Source organism: Phoxinus phoxinus, assembly GCF_949152265.1.
Source record: "Phoxinus phoxinus genome assembly, chromosome: 22".
Lineage (NCBI taxonomy): Eukaryota > Metazoa > Chordata > Actinopteri > Cypriniformes > Leuciscidae > Phoxinus > Phoxinus phoxinus.
Genome location: NC_136897.1, coordinates 19,226,059 through 19,250,490, shown reverse-complemented (window position 1 = coordinate 19,250,490; position 24,432 = coordinate 19,226,059). Strand labels below are relative to the sequence as shown.

The following is a 24,432-nucleotide window of genomic DNA, read 5'->3' as shown; positions in this document are numbered from 1 at the left end:
TAAATTGTGTCATTATACAGTTATACAATGTAATAATAAATTGTGTCATTATACAGTTATACAATGTAATAATAAATTGTGTCATTATACAGTTATACAATGTAATAATAAATTGTGTAATTATACAGTTATTACACTGTAATAATACATTGTGTAATTATACAGTTATTACAATGTAATAATAAATTGTGTCATTTTCACGTTATTACACTGTAATAATAAATTATTTATTATACAGTTATACACAGTAATAATACATTGTGTAATTATACAGTTATTACACTGTAATAATAAATTGTGTAATTATACAGTTATTACACTGTAATAATACATTGTGTAATTGTACAGTTACTACAATGTAATAATAAATTGTGTAATAATACAGTTATTACACTGTAATAATACATTGTGTAATTGTACAGTTATTACAATGTAATAATAAATTGTGTCATTATACAGTTATACAATGTAATAATAAATTTTGTAATTATACAGTTATTACACTGTAATAATACATTGTGTAATTATACAGTTATTACACTGTAATAATACATTTTGTAATTATACAGTTATTACACTGTACAATAAAATTAATTATTATACTGTAATAACAAATTGTGTAATATACAGTTATTACAGTGTAATATACAGTTATTACACTGTAATAATACATTGTGTAATTGTACAGTTACTACAATGTAATAATAAATTGTGTAATAATACAGTTATTACACTGTAATAATACATTGTGTAATTGTACAGTTATTACAATGTAATAATAAATTGTGTCATTATACAGTTATACAATGTAATAATAAATTGTGTAATTATACAGTTATTACACTGTAATAATACATTGTGTAATTATACAGTTATTACAATGTAATAATAAATTGTGTCATTATACAGTTATTACACTGTAATAAGAAATTATTTATTATACAGTTATACACAGTAATAATAAATTGTGTAATTATACAGTTATTATACTGTAATAACAAATTGTGTAATACACAGTTATTACACTGTAATAATACATTTTGTAATTATACAGTTATTACACTGTACAATAAAATTAATTATTATACTGTAATAACAAATTGTGTAATTATACAGTTAATACACTGTAATAAAAATTGTGTAATTATATAGTTATTACACTGTAATAACAAATTGTGTAATTATACAGTTATTACACTGTAATAATAAATTGTGTAATTATATAGTTATTACACTGTAATAATAAATTGTGTAATTATAATGTTATTACACACTAATAACAAATTTGTTTAATATACAGTTATTACACTGTAATAATAAATTGTGTAATTATACAGTTATTACACTGTAATAATTAATTGTGTAATTATATAGTTATTACACTGTAATAACAAATTGTGTAATTATAATGTTATTACACACTAATAACAAATTTGTTTAATATACAGTTATTACACTGTAATAATAAATTGTGTAATTATACAGTTATTACACTGGAATATTAAATTGTGTAATTTACAGTTATTGCACTGGTAATAATAAATTGTGTAATACACAGTTATTACACTGTAATAATAAATTGTTTAATTATACAGTTATTACACTGGTAATAATAAATTGTTTAATTATACAGTTATTACACTGGTAATAATAAATTGTGTAATTATACAGTTATTACACTGTAATAATACATTGTTTCATTATACAGTTATTACACTGTAATAATACATTGTTTCATTATACAGTTATTACACTGTAATAATAAATTGTGCAATATACAGTTATTACATTGTAATAATACATTGTGTAATATACAGTTATTACACTGTAAAATTAAATTATTTATTATACTGTAATAATAAATTGTATATTTATACAGTTATAACGATTTAATAATAAATTGTGTAATTTATTGTGTAATTATACAGTTATTATACAGTTATTACACTGTAATAATAAAATGTGTAATTATACAGTTATTATACAGTTATTACACTGTAATAATAAAATGTGTAATTATACAGTTATAACAATGTAATAATAATTGTGTAATTATACAGTTATTACACAATTATTACACTGTAATAATACATTGTGTAATTATACAGTTATTACACTGTATTAACAAATTGTGTAATTATACAGTTATTACACTGTAATAATACATTGTGTAATTATACAGTTATTACACTATAAAATTTAATTATTTATTATACTGTAATAACAAATTGTGTAATTTACAGTTATTACACTGGTAATAATAAACTGGCATTACACTGGTAATAATAAACAGTTGTTACACTGTAATAATAAATTGTTTAATTATAAAGTTATTACACTGGTAAAAATAAATTGTGTAATTATACAGTTATTACACTGTAATAATAAATTGTGTAATTATACAGTTATTACACTGTAATAATAAATTGTTTTATTATACGGTATTACACTGTAATAATATGTTGTTTAATTATACAGTTATTACACTGTAATAATAAATTGTGTAATTATACAGTTATTACACTGTAATAATACATTGTTTCATTATACAGCTGTAGCGACGCCGTGCTACAACTTTATAATACACTGATTGAAGCGGCCAAATATGGACGGGATTCCGGTCAGAGAATCATGGGTCGGAGAATAGATTCTTCACAAAGATGTATTTATTGAACCATCTTTCGGTTGTCATTTGAACCAGTTGTTCTTAGGCAATGATGTCTGTATTAATGGTCTAAAGGAACAATAAAGAAATATAATTACAATCATATTCTGAGAATCATTTACACACTAGCATAATAGTCTAACAAATTTAATAAACAATGATTAACACTCAAGTCTGCATCCTTAACGGTAATAACAGCCTTATCAATGTAAATACTTATGATAAACTGTACAATAGTACATTAATAATGTAAACACATTGGTGACGCAGTTTAGAATACTGGCGATGCTAATACTAATTATGTGTTTCTCTCGCGGCAAATTACGGCCGCTACGGCGCTCCAAACTCGCCGATGGTAACCGCGGAACGATCGCGGGACATCAATAACATTCATTCTATAAACATAGATATGCAGATGTACTTACATCGAGGCATAAACGCATTATACAAAACACAAACAAGCATACAGAGATGAACATTCCCCAAACTGTCTTCCTGAGTGTCCCACTATAATCAGTCCGTGTGGCCAACAACTTTGGTTCCTAAGATAGGCTTTCGTACAAAAGTTATTACACTGTAAAATTAAATGATTTATTATACTGTAATAACAAATTGTGTAATTTACAGTTATTATACTGGTAATAATAAATTGTGTAATATACAGTTATTACACTATAATAATACATTGTGTAATTATACAGTTATTACACTGTAAAATTAAATTATTTATTATACTGTAATAACAAATAGTGTAATATACAGTTATTACACTGTAATAATAAATTGTATAATTATACAGTTATAACAATGTAATAATAAATTGTGTAATTATACAGTTATAACAATGTAAAAATAAATTGTGTAATCATACAGTTATAACAATGTAATAATAAATTGTGTAATTATACAGTTATTACATTGTAATAATACATTGTGTAATTATACAGTTATTACACTGTAAAATTAAATGATTTATTATACTGTAATAACAAATAGTGTATTCACAGTTATTACACTGTAATAATAAATTGTATAATTATACAGTTATAACAATGTAATAATAAATTGTGTAATTATACAGGTATTACATTGTAATAATACATTGTGCAATTATACAGTTATTACACTGTAAAATTAAATGATTTATTATACTGTAATAACAAATAGTGTAATTCACAGTTATTACACTGTAATAATAAATTGTATAATTATACAGTTATAACAATGTAATAATAAATTGTGTAATTATACAGTTATTACACTGTAGTAATACATTGTGTAATTATACAGTTATTACACTGTAATAATACATTGTTTTAATTATAAAGTTATTACACTGTAGTAATACATTGTGTTTTATACAGTTATTACACTGTAATAACAAATTATGTAATTATACAGTTATAACAATGTCATAATAAATTGTGTAATTATACAGTTATAACAATGTAATAATACATTGTGTAATTATACAGTTATTACACTGTAATAATACATTGTGTAATTATACATTTATTACACTGTAATAATACATTGGTTCCTAAGATAGGCTTTCGTACAATAGTTATTACACTGTAAAATTAAATGATTTATTATACTGTAATAACAAATTGTGTAATTTACAGTTATTATACTGGTAATAATAAATTGTGTAATATACAGTTATTACACTATAATAATACATTGTGTAATTATACAGTTATAACAATGTAATAATAAATTGTATAATTATACAGTTATAACAATGTAATAATAAATTGTGTAATTATACAGTTATTACACTGTAGTAATACATTGTGTAATTATACAGTTATTACACTGTAATAACAAATTGTGTAATTATACAGTTAATACACTGTAATAAAAATTGTGTAATTATATAGTTATTACACTGTAATAACAAATTGTGTAATTATACAGTTATTACACTGTAATAATAAATTGTGTAATTATATAGTTATTACACTGTAATAACAAATTGTGTAATTATAATGTTATTACACACTAATAACAAATTTGTTTAATATACAGTTATTACACTGTAATAATAAATTGTGTAATTATACAGTTATTACACTGGAATATTAAATTGTGTAATTTACAGTTATTGCACTGGTAATAATAAATTGTGTAATACACAGTTATTACACTGTAATAATAAATTGTTTAATTATACAGTTATTACACTGGTAATAATAAATTGTTTAATTATACAGTTATTACACTGGTAATAATAAATTGTGTAATTATACAGTTATTACACTGTAATAACAAATTGTGTAATTATACAGTTAATACACTGTAATAAAAATTGTGTAATTATATAGTTATTACACTGTAATAACAAATTGTGTAATTATACAGTTATTACACTGTAATAATAAATTGTGTAATTATATAGTTATTACACTGTAATAATAAATTGTGTAATTATAATGTTATTACACACTAATAACAAATTTGTTTAATATACAGTTATTACACTGTAATAATAAATTGTGTCATTATACAGTTATTACACTGTAATAATAAATTGTGTAATTATATAGTTATTACACTGTAATAACAAATTGTGTAATTATAATGTTATTACACACTAATAACAAATTTGTTTAATATACAGTTATTACACTGTAATAATAAATTGTGTCATTATACCTTTGTTACACTGTATTAATACATTTGATAGTGTAATTATACATTTGTAACAGTGTCATAATTCATTTGTTACTCTGTAATTATACATTTGTTAGTGTAACTATAATTTGTATAGTGTAAATATAAGTTTGTAAGTGTAATTATACGTTTTTAAATTAATAATATATTTTCACAGTGTAGTTATACAATTGTTACAGTGTATTCCGTTTAATAATATGTTTGTTACAGTGTAAAAATACATTATTTAAGTGTAATTATATGTTTATTACCATTTTAATTATAATTATACATTTTCACAGAGTACTTATACTTTTTACAGTGATTACGAGGGCAAATTAATCAAATAATAATAATAATTAGGATTACGGGTGAGTTAATTATAATAAATACTGCAATATTCCATGAAAACTGATTTCAAGGTGACTTCAAAGTTCACTTCTTGGTCATTTTGTGTTACATCTTGTTCATTATATTGAGGTATGCTGATGATAGATCCATAACACATTTCAGTTCAGGAGCATAACCATGGAAACTGTGGTTATTATTAAGTGATCATTTGAATGTACATTAGCTGCCAGTTTTTAGTTATATTCCCATGTGACAGTCAAGCTTCCCTGATGCATTCTATATAATTACCCTTCGCTATTTCAGAGGCAACTAGATTAAAAAGTTCGTTGAAACAAACTTTAAGTTGGCTTGTGAAAGTTTGGACCAGATAGTTTGAAAAAGTTTAAAGTTTAAAGTAGTTTGAAGTTTAAATTAGTTTAAAGTTTAAAGCAGTTTAAAGTAGATTTAAGTTTAAAGTAGTTTACAGTTTAAAAAAGTTTGAAGTTTAAATTAGTTTGAAGTTTAAAGTAGTTTGAAGTTTAAATTAGTTTAAAGTAGTTTAAAGTTTAAAGTAGTTTACAGTTAAAAATAGTTTAAAGTAGATTCAAGTTTAAATTAGTTTGAAGTTTAAATTAGTTTAAAGTGATTTGAAGTTTGAAGTAGTTTAAAGTTTAATATAGTTTAAAGTATAGTTTGAAGTAGTTTAAAGTTACTAGGGTGTTTCTAGAGGGTTGCTAAGGTGTTCTGAGTGGTTGCTAGGCGGTTGCTAGGGTATTTTGGGTGGTTGCTAGGGTGTTCTCGGTGGTTGCTAGGGTGTTATGGATGGTTGCTATGGTGTTGCTAGGGAGTTCTGAGGTATTTTGGGTGGTTGCTAGGGAGTTCTAAGGTGTTTTGGGTGGTTGCTAGGGAGTTCTGAGGTATTTTGGGTGGTTGCTAGGGTGTTGCTAGGGAGTTCTAAGGTGTTTTGGGTAGTTGCTAGGGTGTTGCTAGGGAGTTCTAAGGTCTTTTGAGTGGTTGCTATGGTGTTGCTAGGGTGTTCTAAGGTATTTTGGGTGGTTGCTATGGTGTTGCTAGGGAGTTCTGAGGTATTTTGGGTGGTTGCTAGGGTGTTATACGGTATTTTGGGTGGTTGCTAGGGTGTTATGGGTGGTTGCTAGGGTGTTCTAAGGTATTTTGGGTGGTTGCTAGGATGTCATGTGTGGTTGCTATGGTGTTGCTAGGGAGTTCTAAGGTATTTTTGGTGGTTGCTAGGGTGTTATACGGTATTTTGGGTGGTTGCTAGGGTGTTATGGGTGGTTGCTAGGGTGTTCTAACACACACTAACTTGCTCACACACACACAAGAGTTTTTGAGTTTAGAGTTTAGTGAATGCATGAGTTTATGAGTTTAAAGTAGTTTGAAGTTTACATGAGTCTAAGTGTTCAGAGTTTAGTGTATATTAGCATCCTGGAGTTAGGGCTAAGGTGAGGCACAAGGCCTGCGGCCTTGTGCCTACGAGCGAGTTTTTATAGTTTTTATTCATAAAAAGTTTAAATTAGTTTGAAGTTTAAAATAGTTTGAGGTGGATAGATAGATGAGTTTAATGAGTTTAAATGAGTCTCAATGGCTCATATAGTGTATAGAATGGCAGTTTGATTCAGTCTAGGCTTTCAAGGGATTTTGATTTGAATTTTTGGCAGTTGGGGAGTTTGAAAATCTGAACATTCCGCAATGTTAAGTCAATGGGAGTTTTTCCGAGTTTGATCGTCATTTATAGGAAAACCGTAAGTCCGATCAGTCTGAAAAGATATAGCAACGCGAGTCAGAACAGTTTGAGTGTCTGAGCCGAGTTTGGAGTATGTAGAGTTAAAGCTCTAGGAGGAGTTAGAGTTGTAAATTTTAGGCAGAAGAATAATAATAACTAGAACGTACATTTCCAGAAGAAAATGTGAATGGTGCTTGCAGTGTCAAAAAACACGACCCGGTTGCTAGAGTGTGGTACATGATTGCATACGAGCAAACAACCATGTCTGTACGATGTTCTGCTGCTGAGATATGGCTTATTCATGTTGTTCAGGTGGTTGCTAGGGTGTTCTGGCTGGTTGCTAGGGTGTTGCTAGGCGGTTGCTAGGGTGTTCTGGGTGGTTGCTAGGGTGTTCTGGGTGGTTGCTAGGGTGTTGCTAGGTGGTTGCTAGGGTATTCGGGGTGGTTGCTATGCGGTTGCTAGGGTGTTCTGGGTGGTTACTATGGTGTTCTGGGTGGTTGCTAGGGTGTTATGGATGGTTGCTATGGTGTTGCTAGGGAGTTCTTAGGTATTTTGGGTGGTTGCTAGGGTGTTATGTGTGGTTCCTAGGGTGTTCTAAGGTGTTTTCGGTGGTTGCTATGGTGTTGCTAGGGAGTTCTAAGGTATTTTGGGTGGTTGCTAGGGTGTTGCTAGGGAGTTCTAAGGTATTTTGGGTGGTTGCTAGGGTGTTGCTAGGGAATTCTAAGGTATTTTGAGTGGTTGCTATGGTGTTGCTAGGGAGTTCTGATGTATTTTGGGTGGTTGTTAGGGTGTTATGGGTGGTTGCTAGGGTGTTCTAAGGTATTTTTGGTGGTTGCTATGGTGTTACTAGTTGGTTGGTAGTTTTCACAGATGGTTACTATGGGGTTAGGGCTGAGGTTAGGCACTCGGCCGCAGAGTATTTAAAATCTCTATTAAACGAGTGCATTATAATGAGTGCACGAGGCCTGCGGCCTCGTGCCTATGAGTGAGTTTTTATAGAGTATTTAAAATCTCTATTAAACGAGTGCATTATAATGAGTGCACGAGGCCTGCGGCCTCGTGCCTATAGCCTATGGTTGCTAGGGTGCTGTAACTGGTTGCTATGGTGTGGCTATGAAGATTTTAGGCCATTACTTATTGGCTGCTGGATAATATAAATCCTCTGAGGGAGAGAGAGGGGGAGACATGCAGGGGTGTCAGGCCCTTTGTGTCTGTGTGTGTGAAAAATGACAGTTGGGATTTGAATTTCTGAAAATTCCGCAATGTTAAGTCAATGGGACTTTTTTGGCCGCTTTTTCGTCCGCTGTGCGAACATCGTACACCCGATCGCTTAGAAAAGATATAGCACACCTCTCCTCAATGAGCCGGTCAATTTGACACCTCACCCAGGGGTCTGTGACAAACGGTGCGGGGCGAGTTTCGCGCCAAACTTTTGTGTGGAATAATAATAAGAAGAACTAGAACGTACATTTCCAGAAGAAAATGTGAATGGTGCTTGCAGTGGCAAAACTCGACACTCGGTTGCTAGAGTGTGGTACATGATTGCATACGAGCAAACAATCATGTCTGTACGATGTTCTGCTGCTGAGATATGGCTTATTCATGTTGTTCAGGTGGTTGCTAGGTCGTTCTGGGTGGTTGCTAGGGTGTTTTGGGTGGTTGCTTGGGCGTTGCTAGGGTGTTCTGGGTGGTTGCTAGGGTGTTTTGGTTGGTTGCTATGGTGTTGCTAGGGAGTTCTAAGGTATTTTGGTTGGTTGCTAGGGTGTTGCTAGGGAGTTCTGAGGTATTTTGGGTGGTTGCTATGGTGTTGCTAAGGAGTTCTGAGGTATTTTGGGTGGTTGCTAGGGAGTTCTAGGGTATTTTGGGTGGTTGCTAGAGTGTTATGTGTGGTTGCTATGGTGTTGTTAGGGAGTTCTGAGGTATTTTGGGTGGTTGCTAGGGTGTTATGGGTGATTGCTAGGGTGTTCTAAGGTGTTTTGGGTGGTTGCTAGGGTATTCTGGGTGGTTGCTAGGCGGTTGCTAGGGTGTTCTGGGCGGTTGCTAGGGTGTTCTGGGTGGTTGCTAGGGTATTCTAGGTGGTTGCTAAGCGGTTGCTAGGGTGTTCTGGGTGGTTGCTAGTGTGTTCTGGGTGGTTGCTAGGCGGTTGCTAGGGTGTTCTGGGTGTTCTAGGCGGTTGCTAGGGTGTTCTGGGTGGTTGCTAGCGTGTTCTGGGTGGTTGCTAGGCAGTTGCTAGGGTGTTCTGGGTGTTCTAGGCGGTTGCTAGGGTGTTCTGGGTGTTCTAGGCGGTTGCTAGGGTGTTCTGGGTGGTTGCTAGGGCAATTCTGGGCGGTTGCTAGGGTGTTCAGGGCAGTTGTTAAGGTATTTTTGGTGGTTGCTATGGTGTTACTAGGTGGTTGGTAGTTTTCACAGATGGTTACTATGGGGTTAGGGCTAAGGTTAGGCACTCGGCCGCAGAGTATTTAAAATCTCTATTAAACGAGTGCATTATAATGAGTGCACGAGGCCTGCGGCCTCGTGCCTATAGCCTATGGTTGCTAGGGTGCTGTAACTGGTTGCTATGGTGTGGCTATGAAGATTTTAGGCCATTACTTATTGGCTGCTGGATAATATAAATCCTCTGAGGGAGAGAGAGGGGGAGACATGCAGGGGTGTCAGGCCCTTTGTGTCTGTGTGTGAAAAATGACAGTTGGGATTTGAATTTCTGAAAATTCCGCAATGTTAAGTCAATGGGACTTTTTGGGCCGCTTTTTCGTCCGCTGTGCGAACATCGTACACCCGATCGCTTAGAAAAGATATAGCACACCTCTCCTCAATGAGCCGGTCGATTTGACACCTCACTCAGGGGTCTGTGACAAACGGTGCGGGGCAAGTTACGCGCCAAACTTTTGTGTGGAAGAATAATAATAATATTAAGTATGAGCAATAACAATACTGTTGCCTTGCTAAAGCAAGCACCAGTAACTAGAACGTACATTTCCAGAAGAAAATGTGAATGGTGCTTGCAGTGGCAAAAAACACCACCCGGTAGGTGCAGTGGCAAAAAACACCACCAGCTAGGGTTGCTAGGGTCTTGTACATGATTGTATACGAGCAAACAACCATGAGATACGGCTTATGTGTTTGTATGGTTAGTAGGGAACTCTATATGGTTGCTATGGTGTGCTTACAGTTTATGGGATGATATTTAAAGACTAGTTGACAGTCAAAAAAGCCAAACTCCATGTTTGTACTATTTTCTGGAGCTGAAAATATGGCTTGTAAATGTTGCTTCTAGGTGGCTCTAAACGGTCGCTATGGTGTTTTGAGTGAACACTATATATTGATATATTTTTAACTAAGTTCCAAATTTTATTTATTTATTTATTAAAAAGTCATAACTAGATTTCCTATCATTGTTTTAAATTAGATGCACCAGTATAGTCATACATTATATTAGTGCTGAGAATTTTCCGCCACACAATATATCCGCCACATCTATTTGTGTTCCTGGATGGCCCAGTGGTTGAATTTTTGCCAAGTGTGTCAGAGGCTGAACTTCTGGGATCTAATCCACTAAAGTTATATATATATATATATATATATATTTTTTTACATATCAAAAACGAATATACTTTTCAGTGGTTGTATACCAAGCATAACAACATTTCCTATCATTGGCTATGATATTTTGACAAAGTAAATAATTTGTAAGAACACCGTGTCTGCCACTTTAAGAGTACCACGCATCTAAAATGGCCGCAGCACTGAAAACAGCACGCGAGTTTAAAATCACATTACATCACTTGTAAGTGAGTGAGCCACATTTGATTGGCTGTTGCGCATTTACAGGCGGCCCCACCCAACAGCACGTCAGAGCACTTCGCAATCAATTAATTATATATCGCACATTTATGGCAACTGGTTATGAACTAATGTTTATGATTTGTGACAATGGTTGCAGTGTTTATATGGTAATATGGTTTAGACTGATTTTAAGCTTTTAAATAAAGCTTGTTGCCTATCCTGCTGGTAGCTAATTAAAAAATAATGCATCTCAAGCTATAATTTAATACTGAGCAACAGTGCATATTATAATCTTTTTATTGTTTTAAATGGCACAACTCACTCGTTTCTGTGAAGGACCCAGTAGAGTATACATGAGCAGTTACTTTACACTCAGGCACTTAACTCTTGACACACGAGATCTGATGGATCGCGGTGCACATTAATATTTCAATGAAAATTAAATATAATTTAACAGTTGTTTTCAATTTCATTTGTAGTTGAAATAAAAAAAAAATAAGTGTATTTTAAAGTTTAGAAATAAGAAATGAGAAAATGTTACAATACCATACTACACCATCTGGTCATAATTGTCATGAACTTGTTCAGCGATCGCTGGACGCCATTAATGGTCATCAGGTCGCAAAATTTATTTGAATACGAATTGATGATTGTCTAAATATATTAATATTCCTCCAATTATGCACACTTCTGAATTAAAATGCCAATTGGATGCTGTTCAGTGAAGCTGTGTGAAGACACGTCAACAGTTGTGTCTGAATATGAATGCATGTTATTCTGTTCAAAGCATCAAACATTAATTGACCGTTGATACCCTGTACATGTAGTGGTCTTGATTTTATAAATGTTGAGTATATAAAGCTCATTTAAATGTAAGCTTTTAAATGACCCGACCACTTACCATCTTAAAGAACCATCTGTGAATATACCTGGATCTTCTCTGAAGTTCACAAGAAAATATTCATAATGTGACAATGATGACTAACTTTCAATAACATTCAATAAAGACAAAAACACAGTGTGTGTCAATTAACCAAATGTTTATTTAAAATATTTTTTTAAATGCCTGTTGTGTCAAATTCCACCCAGCAAACAGGGATGGGCCACTTGGGTCCTGGAGGGCCACTGTCCTGCAGAGTTTAGCTCCAACCCTAATTAAACACACCTGAAAAAGGCAATCAATGTTTTCAGGATTACTAGATAGATACAGGCAGGTGAGTTATCATCAGGGCTGAAGCTAAACTCTGCAGGACAGTGGCCCTCCAGGACCGGAGTTGCCCATCCCTGAATTAGATCCTAGTGTTGTACTAGTTATTAGATATACTTTGTATTAAAATTATCTTTAAAGCATTACCCCTAAGATTATAAAAATATATATTTTTTATTTATTATGTACTAGTTTAGCCTATAGTGCTGAGAATTTTGTTGTGAATACATTTGTAAAAATGCTCTTTATTTGAAGGAGTGGGTAGCTCTGAAAAGAGCCGTTGTTGTCTTTAAAAAGACATTTGGTTTCAACTTTGGAGTTCCACCCGCAGACCGTCTCTCAGGTTTGCTCAGGAGAAGCTGGTTTCAATCTGCGCTCAGGTGAACTCGGTCTCTGGTGTTTCTATGCTGAATGGCACGCATCTGTCTCCCTGGATATCCTGAGGGCAGAGGAGATAAAACGTATATGATAATGTTAGTGAATTTATTTGAATTGTTTACTTATTGAGCAGCATAGTTGATGGGTCAGATGTAAGCCTTTAGTTTTTACATCAAATCATACATCTTTGAACAAAACCCATGGTTTTTCCTGCATTTAACTTTTTTAGCATTTATTAATCTTTGTTAGTGATTTTTACATTTACTAATACGGTACATTGTTCAAATCAAAAGTTGTAAGTGTTAACATTAGTAAATGCAGTGAACTAACATGAATAAACATTAAACAGCAGTTTTTAAAATAAATAACTGTCAAAAAGTTCATACTGGAGTGATTAATATCATAAAGCACATAGCAAGTTGTTGTTAGCTAGCTGTTCATTTTATTCAATTGTTAGCTATATGTTAGAAAATTAAGACTATTAGTTAAAATAAACCTTTTGATTCTATTATTTTTATATGCAATATGATTATATAACAAAATTATGAAATCCAGTGGTAAAATCTGCTCTTTTTTTTAAATAAGAGAGCAAGATAGGACAACAGTGTCTGTTGGCCACCAACGAAGACATTTGACGCGGGAAAAACCCTGAAACCATTGTATAATAAAATGCACTGAAATACTACACCTTATCAGTAGTATTGACCTCAGTGTGCTTCTTCCTCTGCTTCTTCATCTGCTTCTTCATTCTTCAGAGTTGTCCTCAATGCCATAGTTATTTGGACCCGTTCTCTGGGCAATGAAATTAACAAATGAACAATAGGATCACGAATACACCCATACTAATAAAAATTAAAAAACAAACTCAGAAATAAAACTTACGGAAAGAAATTGACACACAATCTGGTATCCAGCTCGTCGTCGTCATTGATGTAGCACACGTGATCTTCTCAGACAATCTCACTTCATTTGGATGGTTCATGAAAAACATAAAAATTAAAATTAGAGATTCAAATATAACATTTCCATTCAAACGCGGTTATGAAAAGCAGTAGTACACAGCTAAAGCAAAACATTTTAACACTTAGCTTTAGAAGGTAAATTGCACACTCATATCCAGACAGGACTGCTATGGTCTCCCAATTCTTCCTGCAACTTTACAGAAGGGCACATATCAATCATAGAATAATAGCAGGGGACTGCATATCCCGCACAGATTGTCACAAATTTTGTAGATTGAACATCAATTCAAGTTAAAATGTATGTTATAAGGTCAAAATCAAACATTACAATGGTGTCTTGCTACTTCTCTCTTTCCCTTGTCTTTTATAACTTACTGCCACTGTTGCACTGACTGTCTGTGTCCTCCCTGGAGCTGTCACGCTAGTCCTCTGTCCTTCCTGCTGCTGCTGCTGACGTTGCTCCTTCCTCGTAGCTCAGTGGTATAAACCCTTAAATTGACCTAACCACAATCTCCTAACCACAATCTCTAACGCCACAATCTAACCGCAACACGACCATACGCGCCAACCCGTTTGATGAAGGCTGTCGAAGTCCCGTTGATGTCATGAATCCAGGTCCATTGGCAACGGTTCCGTATGGCATAACAACCCAACCATACGCGCCCAACCGTTTGTATAAGGCCGCGGAAGCCCCACTGTAGTCATTAGTAGCGGATGCAGTGGCAAACGGTTCCGTATGGCATACTAGCTACCGCAACATACAACAATACCGGTCCATCACAAAAACTCATTTACGCAAAATACAGTACACGGGATTGTGATAACTATGATAACTATGCAAGACACCTGACTGAAGGCACAAATCCGGATGAGAGATGTATATATGATCCAGTAGAGTGTTCTTTTTGGTTGTTGCTGTGGTGATCAGTTGCGTGTATCCTTTAGACTGGAACAATTCCAGAACAGTTTTATTCCCTGCGCTGAGGTGATCCTCATTAAAATCTCCACAGATTAGTACTGGATGTTCGTCCACGATGTCCAAATAATCCAGCAGACTCTTCAAGTTTTTCGAGAACTCTTCAAATCCGTAGTGTGGCGGCCTGTACACAGCAGCGATCGTTGCTTTGATCGGGCTATCCACTTTGATGACGACATACTCCAGATCGGTCACATCTTGTATAAACTGCCTAGGCTGAGCAGAAATATGCTCTTTGCAATATATTGCGACTCCACCACCAGCTTTCTGTGCAATTTCTTGGTGTGTCGAGTAGGAGACATGTCTGTTGCGCATAAATGCGTTGTACCCTTCCAGTTGGACGTGGGGTGTCATGAGTGACCCGGTCAGGTGAGTTTCCGTCATGCAAAGAATATCCGACAGAAGCAGTTCGTGATGGCATCGGATATCTTCGATGTGTGATGACAGTCCTTCTGTGTTGTGATGGATTATTTTCAGCGTTTGATCCAAGTTGGTTTCCCTCACCTGCTGTAAAAGCGGCATGATTCCTTCGAATGATGCTCTCGTCATGTTTTCCAACGATGCTGTGACTGTAGCATCGGCATAGATCTTCTTTTCGCTGAAGTCCGTGATGTGTAGTCCACGAAGCGAGGTCGTTCTGCTGAGGGCAACGTAGGCCATTCCCGGCTCGAATATCTTCTTCAGTGAAACCACGGCATTCTCCAACGTCATGCCTTGGACTTTGTGAGCTGTGCAGGCGTAGGCCAACTTGATGGGGAATTGTCGACGAACGGCTCCTTTCCTCAGACTTTCTTCGGATCTCTCGATGTACACACAGTCGTCGTCTTCACCTTGCACCCTTTTGCGGTTTTTCTTCCCTGCATGTGGATTGTCGAGCTGAAGCCCTAGCATGTGTACGGTGTCGATTCCATCTTTTGTCTTATTGACAATACGAGAAATCTTCCCAAAGCACCCATTGCATAGACCGTCCTCGACATCCAAATTCCTAGTCACCATTATGCGTACTCCCAACGCAATTTGTATGGTGTCAGGCAAGTCGTCCTTTTTACCGGTGACGGGCCTCGCTTGTCTCTTCATCCCTCCCGTTCTTGGGTCTTTCCTGTAGTCTTCGGCATCGATGGTAATGATGTCAGTGTGAAGAGCATGGATTGTTTCAGTGTTGTGTCTGTGGACTTCCTTGTTGGTGGCAAATACGTGCAGTGCATCACACGGGCAGTCTTTGGGGTCCTTCACAGCCTGGAGCAACAAAGCTCGATCTTCTTCGGCAAGGTCGTCGGTCTTCTGCTTCACCCGTATGCGGTTTAAAAGTTGGGCAAAAGCCAAGTCTTCTTTCTGACGCATGATCTCGGAGAGAGTAACCATTTGGAAATGGTCTTTCCAGAAGTCCAGGACATCCTCTTCGTACACACAGAGGGGTTTGGCTTTACCCAGAGGTGGCAGTTGATAAAAGTCGCCCACGGCGAGGACAGAGATTCCCCCGAAAGGTTTCTTGCTGCCTTTGATCTGCTGACATCTCCAGTTGATGTAGGCAAAAAGATCCTTCGAAATCATGGACACTTCATCGATGATAAGAATCTCCACGTCGCGTAGTTTTGCTCGTAGTTCGTCTAGGGCATTTCCAAGTCCTTGATACGGTGGCTTCAGATTCCTTGGAAGTTTCAAAATGGAATGGAGTGTTTTACCGGAAATATTGAATGCGGCCGTTCCAGTAAACGCACTCAAGAGCACCGTAGGCACGGAGAGATCCCCTTCCTCCCGTAGTCGAGGCAGTTGTCGCAGAATCTTGGTCGCTTCCGTGTGTATGCACTTGATGACGTGCGATTTGCCACAACCAGCACCACCTGACACGAAGTAGAAAAACTGTTCTGGATTATGACCCCACACACGCTTCTGACACCACTGGCAGATCGTGTAGAAGATGGCTGCCTGCGTCTCGTTTAGACTTCTAAACAACCTCCTGACAAATTCGATGCTCATCTGCGGTGCCTCTATTTGTGGCACGACTCCATCTCCATGTTCAAGAATCTGAAATTCTGGGACATCATCTTGTACATTCTCATCATCTGGATTGATGTCTTGTCGTTCTGCAACGCACTCTAAACGATCCACTTCAATTTCAGGTGCAAAAGCGGTCCATGCGTTCTCGGATGGCCCTTGCTGTTGCAGCTGATCGAACGCCTTATCCACCTCGTCGCCGTGTTTTTCGAACTTTCCCTTGTTCGCTTGTACTATGGCAATGACAGGGAAGAGCAAACCAGGGTGAGTAGGTAGTTTCACCCTTGCACTCTTGTAAAACGTCTCATACGTTGGAAATCTAGGCGGTTTTAGCTGTTCGTTGCTCCTATGTGGCATATAAAGCTTGAGCAATCTACTGTAAAACTTTTCGGGTTGTTTTTCCTCCGAAAAACGTGCATACCTAATAACGGCAGCCTTCCCAGACGTTCTTTTCTGAAAAAAACCCATGCCGTTGAGCAGCTGGTGAACATTCTTGCCTTTCGTTTGTTGACCGTACACGATGCGGCACTCCGAAGCAAAATCTGCAAAACACATCTTTTCAAAGTCGTGCGTTTGAGGCCTTGCTCTGTATTTATCGATCATCCCTGACATCCACACATCCTCCGAATCCGGATTTTTATTTTGTAGGACGCTTAGGGGAAGACTCATCTTTAACGCGTCATCATCCGTCGGTAGAAACACAACACTACGTGAACACTTCTTCAACGGTAAGCTGCATGTTCGTGCCACCGACTCCTGAGCGCTAACTTGCCTGTGTTTGGAGTAGGCTTGCATTATCTGCTTCATTTCATCTTCCTCGCTAACGTTCGTTTCACGCACACTCTTGATCACGTTCTTAAGTAAATCGCCCATTTCATTCTCTGGTTTGGAAATATACGAAAGCATATACATAACGCAGCTAAAAGCGTCAAGAACGAACTGAATGTCCATATTAGCGTTCCATGCCCTCAACAAATCGGGATTGTATCCATTCACCCAAGACTCCTTTGGATCACGCTTCAGCAGAATCACGTTGGCATTGGACAATGCTTTGACGTTCTCATTGTAGTCATCGATGGACAACTTACACTTTGTCAGTAGCTCTGACAAGCTGGCAAAGGAGGCTTGGGGGTCATTCAACAGATCCCACACCGGCTTGAGTTTTGTCCTGGCTTCGCTCATTGCCTTTTGAGCAGCCTCCCGTCTCAACTTACTTCGTTCTGATTCCTTTTGGGCTTTCTCGTGCTCTTCTTCAGGACGCTGTGGTTGTTTAGATGCAAACATGCAGCTTCCAGATGGAGAAGTGTCCGTGTCATCCTCTTCTTCAGGACGCTGTGGTCGCGGACGAGTGATCGTGGTGCTAGACACCGGTAGTTTGGGGAACCCAAATCGACACAATACATTTCCCTTCTTACAGGACTTTGAGTGGTTCCTGCTGTGAAGCTGGACCTCTGTGACGATCCGGTGAAGCTCAGGATCAGCCGAGGAATCGGGCAACTGGCAGGTTATGTTGCGGTCAATAAAGTCACAAACATCCTTATCAGAGTCCTTTTCAAACCCGGGTGCGTCCTTTATCCAGACAAGAAGATGGATATGAGGGCTTCCTCTAGCTTGAAACTCCACTCGGTAAAAGTAGTCCTCAACTTTACCAATGGGTTGGGCAGGCGACAAAAGCAGATGAGTCATTAGCGCATCCACCCGTTTCTCAAACATGCGCATGACAGTGACTGGGTTGCTTCGGAGGATTTCACACTTTGTCGCCCAGTCAAGCTCGGAAAAGTCGACGTGTTCACCTTGCTGGGCCTTGATTGCGGTTATCACTTCAGGCCATCTCATTTCGGCTGCACTGAATGTGCAAAAAAACGTAGGGGTTCCTAACTGTCTAATCATTGCCTGTAGATCTCTCAAAGTTTTCTCCCAATACGATGGAGTGCCTCTCAGTGGTTGCATGAACCGCGTGGCGTCTCTGTTGTGTACCAATCTTTCAATCTCCCGGTTGTCTTGAAGCAGTCTGTTGGAAATTCTCCGGCCATCTCTTGTGACAGGTTTGCCTTTTCGCAACTGGATAGACATGCTGTTTCTAGCCAGGTGCGTTTCCGTTACAAACTGTGCAAAGAAAAGATAACTCTGATCTTTTGCAAAACGCGTGTCCACGCTGAACAATCTCGCGTTGAAATACATACTGGGAGATATTGAAATTTGTCTTTCCTCGTCAATGGAATTCTGTCCAGTGGGGAATTGAACAGGGAACGCCATGGCTTCCAGTTTTGGGATTTTGAAAAATCCAACAGGCTTATGTCCTTGTGCAGGTGCGATACTAAATATTCCCTCACCGTACGACAAGATCTCCTGTCCGATGTCGGGCGGCTGCATGCACGTGTCTAATGTGAGGCCGGGTCGAAGCTCATCCTTTTCCTCAACGCTAACTTGTTGCTCATCCTGCTCAGCAACATCGACTTCTTGTTGCTTCTCAGAGACATCAGCTTCCTCGTCTAAGTGACTTTCAGTGACATCAGCTTCCTCGTCTAGGTGACTTTCAGAGACATCAGCTTCCTCGTCTAGGGGACTTTCAGAGACATCAGCTTCCTCGTCTAGGGGACTTTCAAATACAGCAGTTTCTCTTATGGAGATATCCCTGTATTCTGAATGCATTGCTTTCAGCTTTGATAAAGCTGCAAGCACGTTATGCATATTCACAGTCTGGAACTGCTGGTATCCTTTAAACTTAACGTGTCTCTTCAGCTTCACCTGCAGCAGCTGGGCCTCACTTCTTGGTCTTGGCAGAGAGTTGACAGTCTTCTCCATCTCAGAGGGCACACACACGACGGCACCACGTACTGCTCTCTGCTGTCCTTTGGGTAATGAAATTATTTTTGCAAATGGTAAAATTTTTGCAATGAGTTGACGTTCAAGGACATTTAATTCATCCAATTCCGCAGGGATTGGTGGCAACTCCAGTTTGTTGGCTGCTGCAATTGAAGACATCTGTCCTCTCTTAAGATGGTTGTCACAAGTGTGGCAAATCCATTCCTGTCTTCTCTCTTCCGGAAATACGCAGGAACCTGAGCAGGCACTGACACAAGCGTGAACATACTTCCCGGTTAGGCAAGTCGCTGCAACGTGAACGTTTTTGTCATATCTCGTTCTATTACAGGCCCTGACTTGATCAGGAAACAGGGCTCTGTGGCAGACTGTGCAGACATGTGTAGGGCCATGCTGAATCTTACACCGGAATGCATGTATGGCACTTTCCATCGCTTTGTTAACCAAAGGCTGGGGTGTTTCCTGGCTGGAACGGATGTAAGGTTTATATTTCCTTTTTATCCTAAGTGCGCATTGCAATCGATGAAGAACGTGATATGTAACATCACCGGCACATTTCTGGGTCTTGCGCAGGGTACATCGCAGTATGTGATGTGCTCTGAACTCTGGGTCGCCTGCATATCTCTTAACCATGTAGGCTTTCATTTTCCTCTGGAATAGAGTATCGGTGCTGTATCTATTCTTCATGTAGTCTTTCATCTTCTTCTGGAAGAGAGCATCTGTGCTGTATCTCTTCTTCATGTAGTCTTTCATCTTCTTCTGGAAGAGAGCATCGGTGCTGTATCTCTTCTTCATGTAGTCTTTCATCTTCTTCTGGAAGAGAGTATCTGTGCGGTATCTCCTCAGTATGTAGTCTTTCTTTTTGTTTCTGAAAAAAGGATCCTGATGATACTTTTGTTTAATGACTTCTTTTTTCTTTGTTTGGAATTGCAAACAGCTGACATACTTCTTTCTGTCATATTCCTTTTTTTTATTTCTTCTTATGAGACTAGATGCAGTTGTGCCCTCAAGTTTTCCACGTTGTTTTGAAAATGTTGATGTTTTACGCATTTCTTTTCTTCTCCTGTGCTTATTTGTTTTATATACCACATCTGGGTTTTTAGCTCCTGAGCCAACCAGATTTACATTGGCTCCAACATTTGTTATTGGTTCCTGTAGAGCTGAAATCACTAGTGATACCTGTTCACAAACAGATGTTGAAGGCAGTTGGACAGACTGTTGCTCTGTTTCAAATGATACAGGCATGAACTCATAGCTGGTCTCATCACCACGATCCTGGAATATCTTGAGAACTCTGTCTGCCATCTCACTCAGATGGGTGAAAGTCAACATGACAGCAGTTCCATGACCAGTAGGATGGGGCAAGCCTGCAGCAGTCCTCGAGTGAGAATCAAAGTATCCGTACCTTCCAGATCTGTCTCTGAACACAGCAATACACTCAGGAGCAACAAGGAGTAAAGCATGCCTGACATCTGTGGAGAGACACTGCAGTCTTTCAGTGAGAGGAATGCACCACTCTTCAGTGCCAGGGGTCCCTGTGGCTCTGAGGTATCCAATCATCACTCCTGACTTCAGCACATTGTGTGTCCGGTTAAATGAGGAAACTCTTAGAGGTACTTCCTCCATCGTCAGAAGGTTGCGAGTAAACCTTCTTTCAGCAATAAGCTGCAATTTAATGCCGACATATAACGCATCTCCCTCCTCTAAAACTCTATCAAGGTCAGGCATCTTGAATGTAATCCCTTCACTCTGGTTGGCCAAAAATGTCACCGCTACACACGTGCACTGATGATTTCTAGAGAAAGTGTCATATCTATTATCACCCTGACAATGAGATGCCTGCACAGACACAACCCTGGGTGCAATATCACCACCTTCTGCATACGTTCTACTAGAAAACTGAGCTACAGCTGCACTGGTGCTTGCCTGTTCAACCTGTAAATAATCATTCATGAAATTAGGCTGCTGGTCAAAATTAGTGTTGAAGAATCTGTGTTAAATTTTAAATCACAATTCATAGTGTTTGACACAAAGACATGTCATTCATCATTCATCACTCATTCATGTCACAGTGAGGACTGAAGTAATGATGCTGAAAATGCAGCTTCACATTTATTTATTAATTGCATTAATTATTGCATAATTTATTAAAGGAATAAATTACTTTTAAAATATATTAAAATAGAAAAGTTATTTTTAGTTGTCATAATATTTCACACTATTGCTGTTTACTTTTGCATTTTTAAATCAAATGCAGCCTTGATGAGCAAGAATGATCTTACAGATCAAAAACTTTTTTGTTCAGCCTATATTTTATTGTGATATTCTGTAAAGCACAACACATTTATGAATATTCAAAAAAAAAATGTGCTGACAGGATTTAGCTGCATTTCTGCAGTAAATTGAAATCAAGGTTGTTGTTGTTTATTTACAAATCAAGCACTCAAATTTAATCAAGGAAATAATCTTTATCTGTATCTGCATTTTATTCAGCTACAGCGATATCTGGATGTCTTTGTTCATATAATGGATTAATAAAGCGGAATCGTAACAGTCCTAGTCCCAAACATTAAGGTGCCCTGAAAATGAGCATGTTGAAATGCAAGACAAAGAAATCAATAGTACCCGGTTAATCCTGGAGGGTCCGGTCTGTTCATCCTCCAGGTCCAACTTTCGCCGACGCATTTGTTGAGCCTGAGATCTCTTTCCTTTCCGCGGCATCCTTTAAAATATGAAGAGATAAAAAGAATAATTCTTGACAAATTTATCGGACTAAGTAACTACATTTTACTCGCAATACTCAAAAACATCAAAAGTAACCGTGTATTTATTTTTAAACCTCAAAAGTAATGCATATTAAAATAAAATTATTTGTTAGTCAAATTCATTTTAACAGGACATTGTCCCTTTGATAGGCACATACTTTGAAAGTTCTCCCGATGTAACTGCTGTTGAGCCTGAAAAGATAAAACCTGTAGTACTCTCAGGAAGAAGAAAAAAACAGTTAAACAACTATGAAAGAGACACTGTGTAAACTAGTAAAATACACTATTTTTTTTTTTGTTTTTTTTTTGTGGGGAGTGGGGGTAAGAAATTAAATGAACTGCTCTCTGTAGAAAACGCCAAAACACAAGGAACCTGTATAGAGAAGCAGAAAAAGACATATTAGGGCACAGGGACTACAATTATGGTGATGAAAATGTCATAGTACAGCTTAAGAAACCATATTAATACTAACCAAGGAGAAAAGTGCAGCAGAAGATGCAGGATATGCTCTGATTAGTCAGTCTGAAAAAAACAACAATGACAACACAATGAAAAATTACTAAACTCGAGTCAACTATTCATAATTTCTTTGCATGTTCAATATTAATTATATATTTTTATCAATATGTAGAATTGAATTTTAGTAATTTATCTCGATTTTGTATTTTTCTTGAAATACTATGAACTGACCATCCAGCCTGATTTACTAAACAGGTCAAGTGGTCTTTATGACTTTATGAATGTGGTTGCATAAACCTGTTTTTATTTTAATAGCTTCTGTGATCCTGATCATTTTTAACTTTAACGATTTTCTTATCAAGAAGCCAAATCTGAAGCATTTTGTATCTGGTCATGTCCCTAATTAAACCTTTACCTTTAAAATGCAGTAGGAAAACAGTATTCTGAAATAGAGAAAAAAAGAGTGTCATAAAACTCAACACCACATTCACAACCCATGTAACATGATCTTTCATTGCAAATAATGATAACCCTGAAAAAAAAAGCTGAAAACTTTTATAAGAACATTAAAAAATGTCTAAACCAAATCATTTTTTGGGTAATATCTTCAAAATGTTTTGTAATTTTCTACAAAAATCTACACATTGTCGTATAAGTAACCTGAAAATACAGTAGTTTATTAAGGTTAAATCTTGCTAACCACTCTCACTAAAAAAACTGGTTAAGCACTTACATTCTCATTTTAAGGGGTGTTCTGAGTAAATGATTTGTTTGTAACACTTTACTATTTGTTTTGATTCGTTAACAAGATAAGGCAACGTTTTTTTCCAGCACAATTCACACACAGCGGTAATTATAAAAAAAAAATATATCAGAATGCTCCACGTTAAATTTGGTTCTTCCGACCTTTTACCATAGTGTCAGTTGACTTTGATTAATTGTGCGAGGTAAAGACAGAGAGCAAGAAGGTTTGAAGACGGTGAGTGCGCGCGCGCGACCTGGGCGCGCTCTCTCTCTGCTCGTTCTTTCAGTGCGCGCCCTGTCAGTGTCACAAGCGCAACAGTCATTCTCACAGGATTTCTTCACCTCTGACTAATCTAACGTTAATCGCCTTCGATTGGACGTTGCATTTTTAAACTCATCAGAAAGGTGTGTGATTGGCTGTGCTGCTTAACGCATGCCTTTGATTGACATGAACAATGATGTAATGCATCAGTCGACATTATTGGATAATTCTTTTGTAACGTTACCATCAAATATATTCTAAATATTACTGAACTAAAATTTACAAAATGTACATTTAAAAATTTAAAATGTACATTTATTTGTAATTTATAATAGCTACACTTAAGGTGTTTGGTCAGCTTTGAGTCTGACGCATAATCTATACGAAATGTCTGAGGGTTAAACACAAGTAAAACATCTCCATCACTCCTCAAAATACTGTGAATGTCGCCAACGTAGTAATCGATGCGTTATGAGTCACATCGTCCGTTAATATTTACCAAAAATTGCTGCAAATAGAGGGAAGCTTCCGTCTCTGTCTGTCCTACTTGAACCCATTAAAAAAGATTGTCAGCGCGGATTAATTTTAACTTACATGAATTCATGCACGTGACCGCAAGGCGCGAAAGCAAGGTTCTCAACTCACTAACGTTATACCAGCAGCTAATACACTCATGAAACTCT

The 24,432-nt window shown here is 36.8% G+C and overlaps 1 protein-coding gene across 1 annotated transcript; it reads right to left on the bottom strand.

Moving 5' to 3' along the window:
• Positions 1-12,387: 12,387 nt before the first annotated feature.
• LOC306990193 (uncharacterized protein) lies at positions 12,388-22,563 on the bottom strand. The gene is made up of 6 exons (XM_079596708.1): positions 22,442-22,563; positions 22,144-22,240; positions 14,100-21,453; positions 13,645-13,917; positions 13,451-13,554; positions 12,388-12,823 (listed from the first exon to the last, which is right to left on the bottom strand). Exons 2-3 carry the CDS (start codon positions 22,237-22,239, stop codon positions 14,512-14,514), a joined length of 7,038 nt encoding a protein of 2,345 aa, XP_079452834.1. The 5' UTR covers position 22,240; positions 22,442-22,563; the 3' UTR covers positions 12,388-12,823; positions 13,451-13,554; positions 13,645-13,917; positions 14,100-14,511.
• Positions 22,564-24,432: the final 1,869 nt, after the last annotated feature.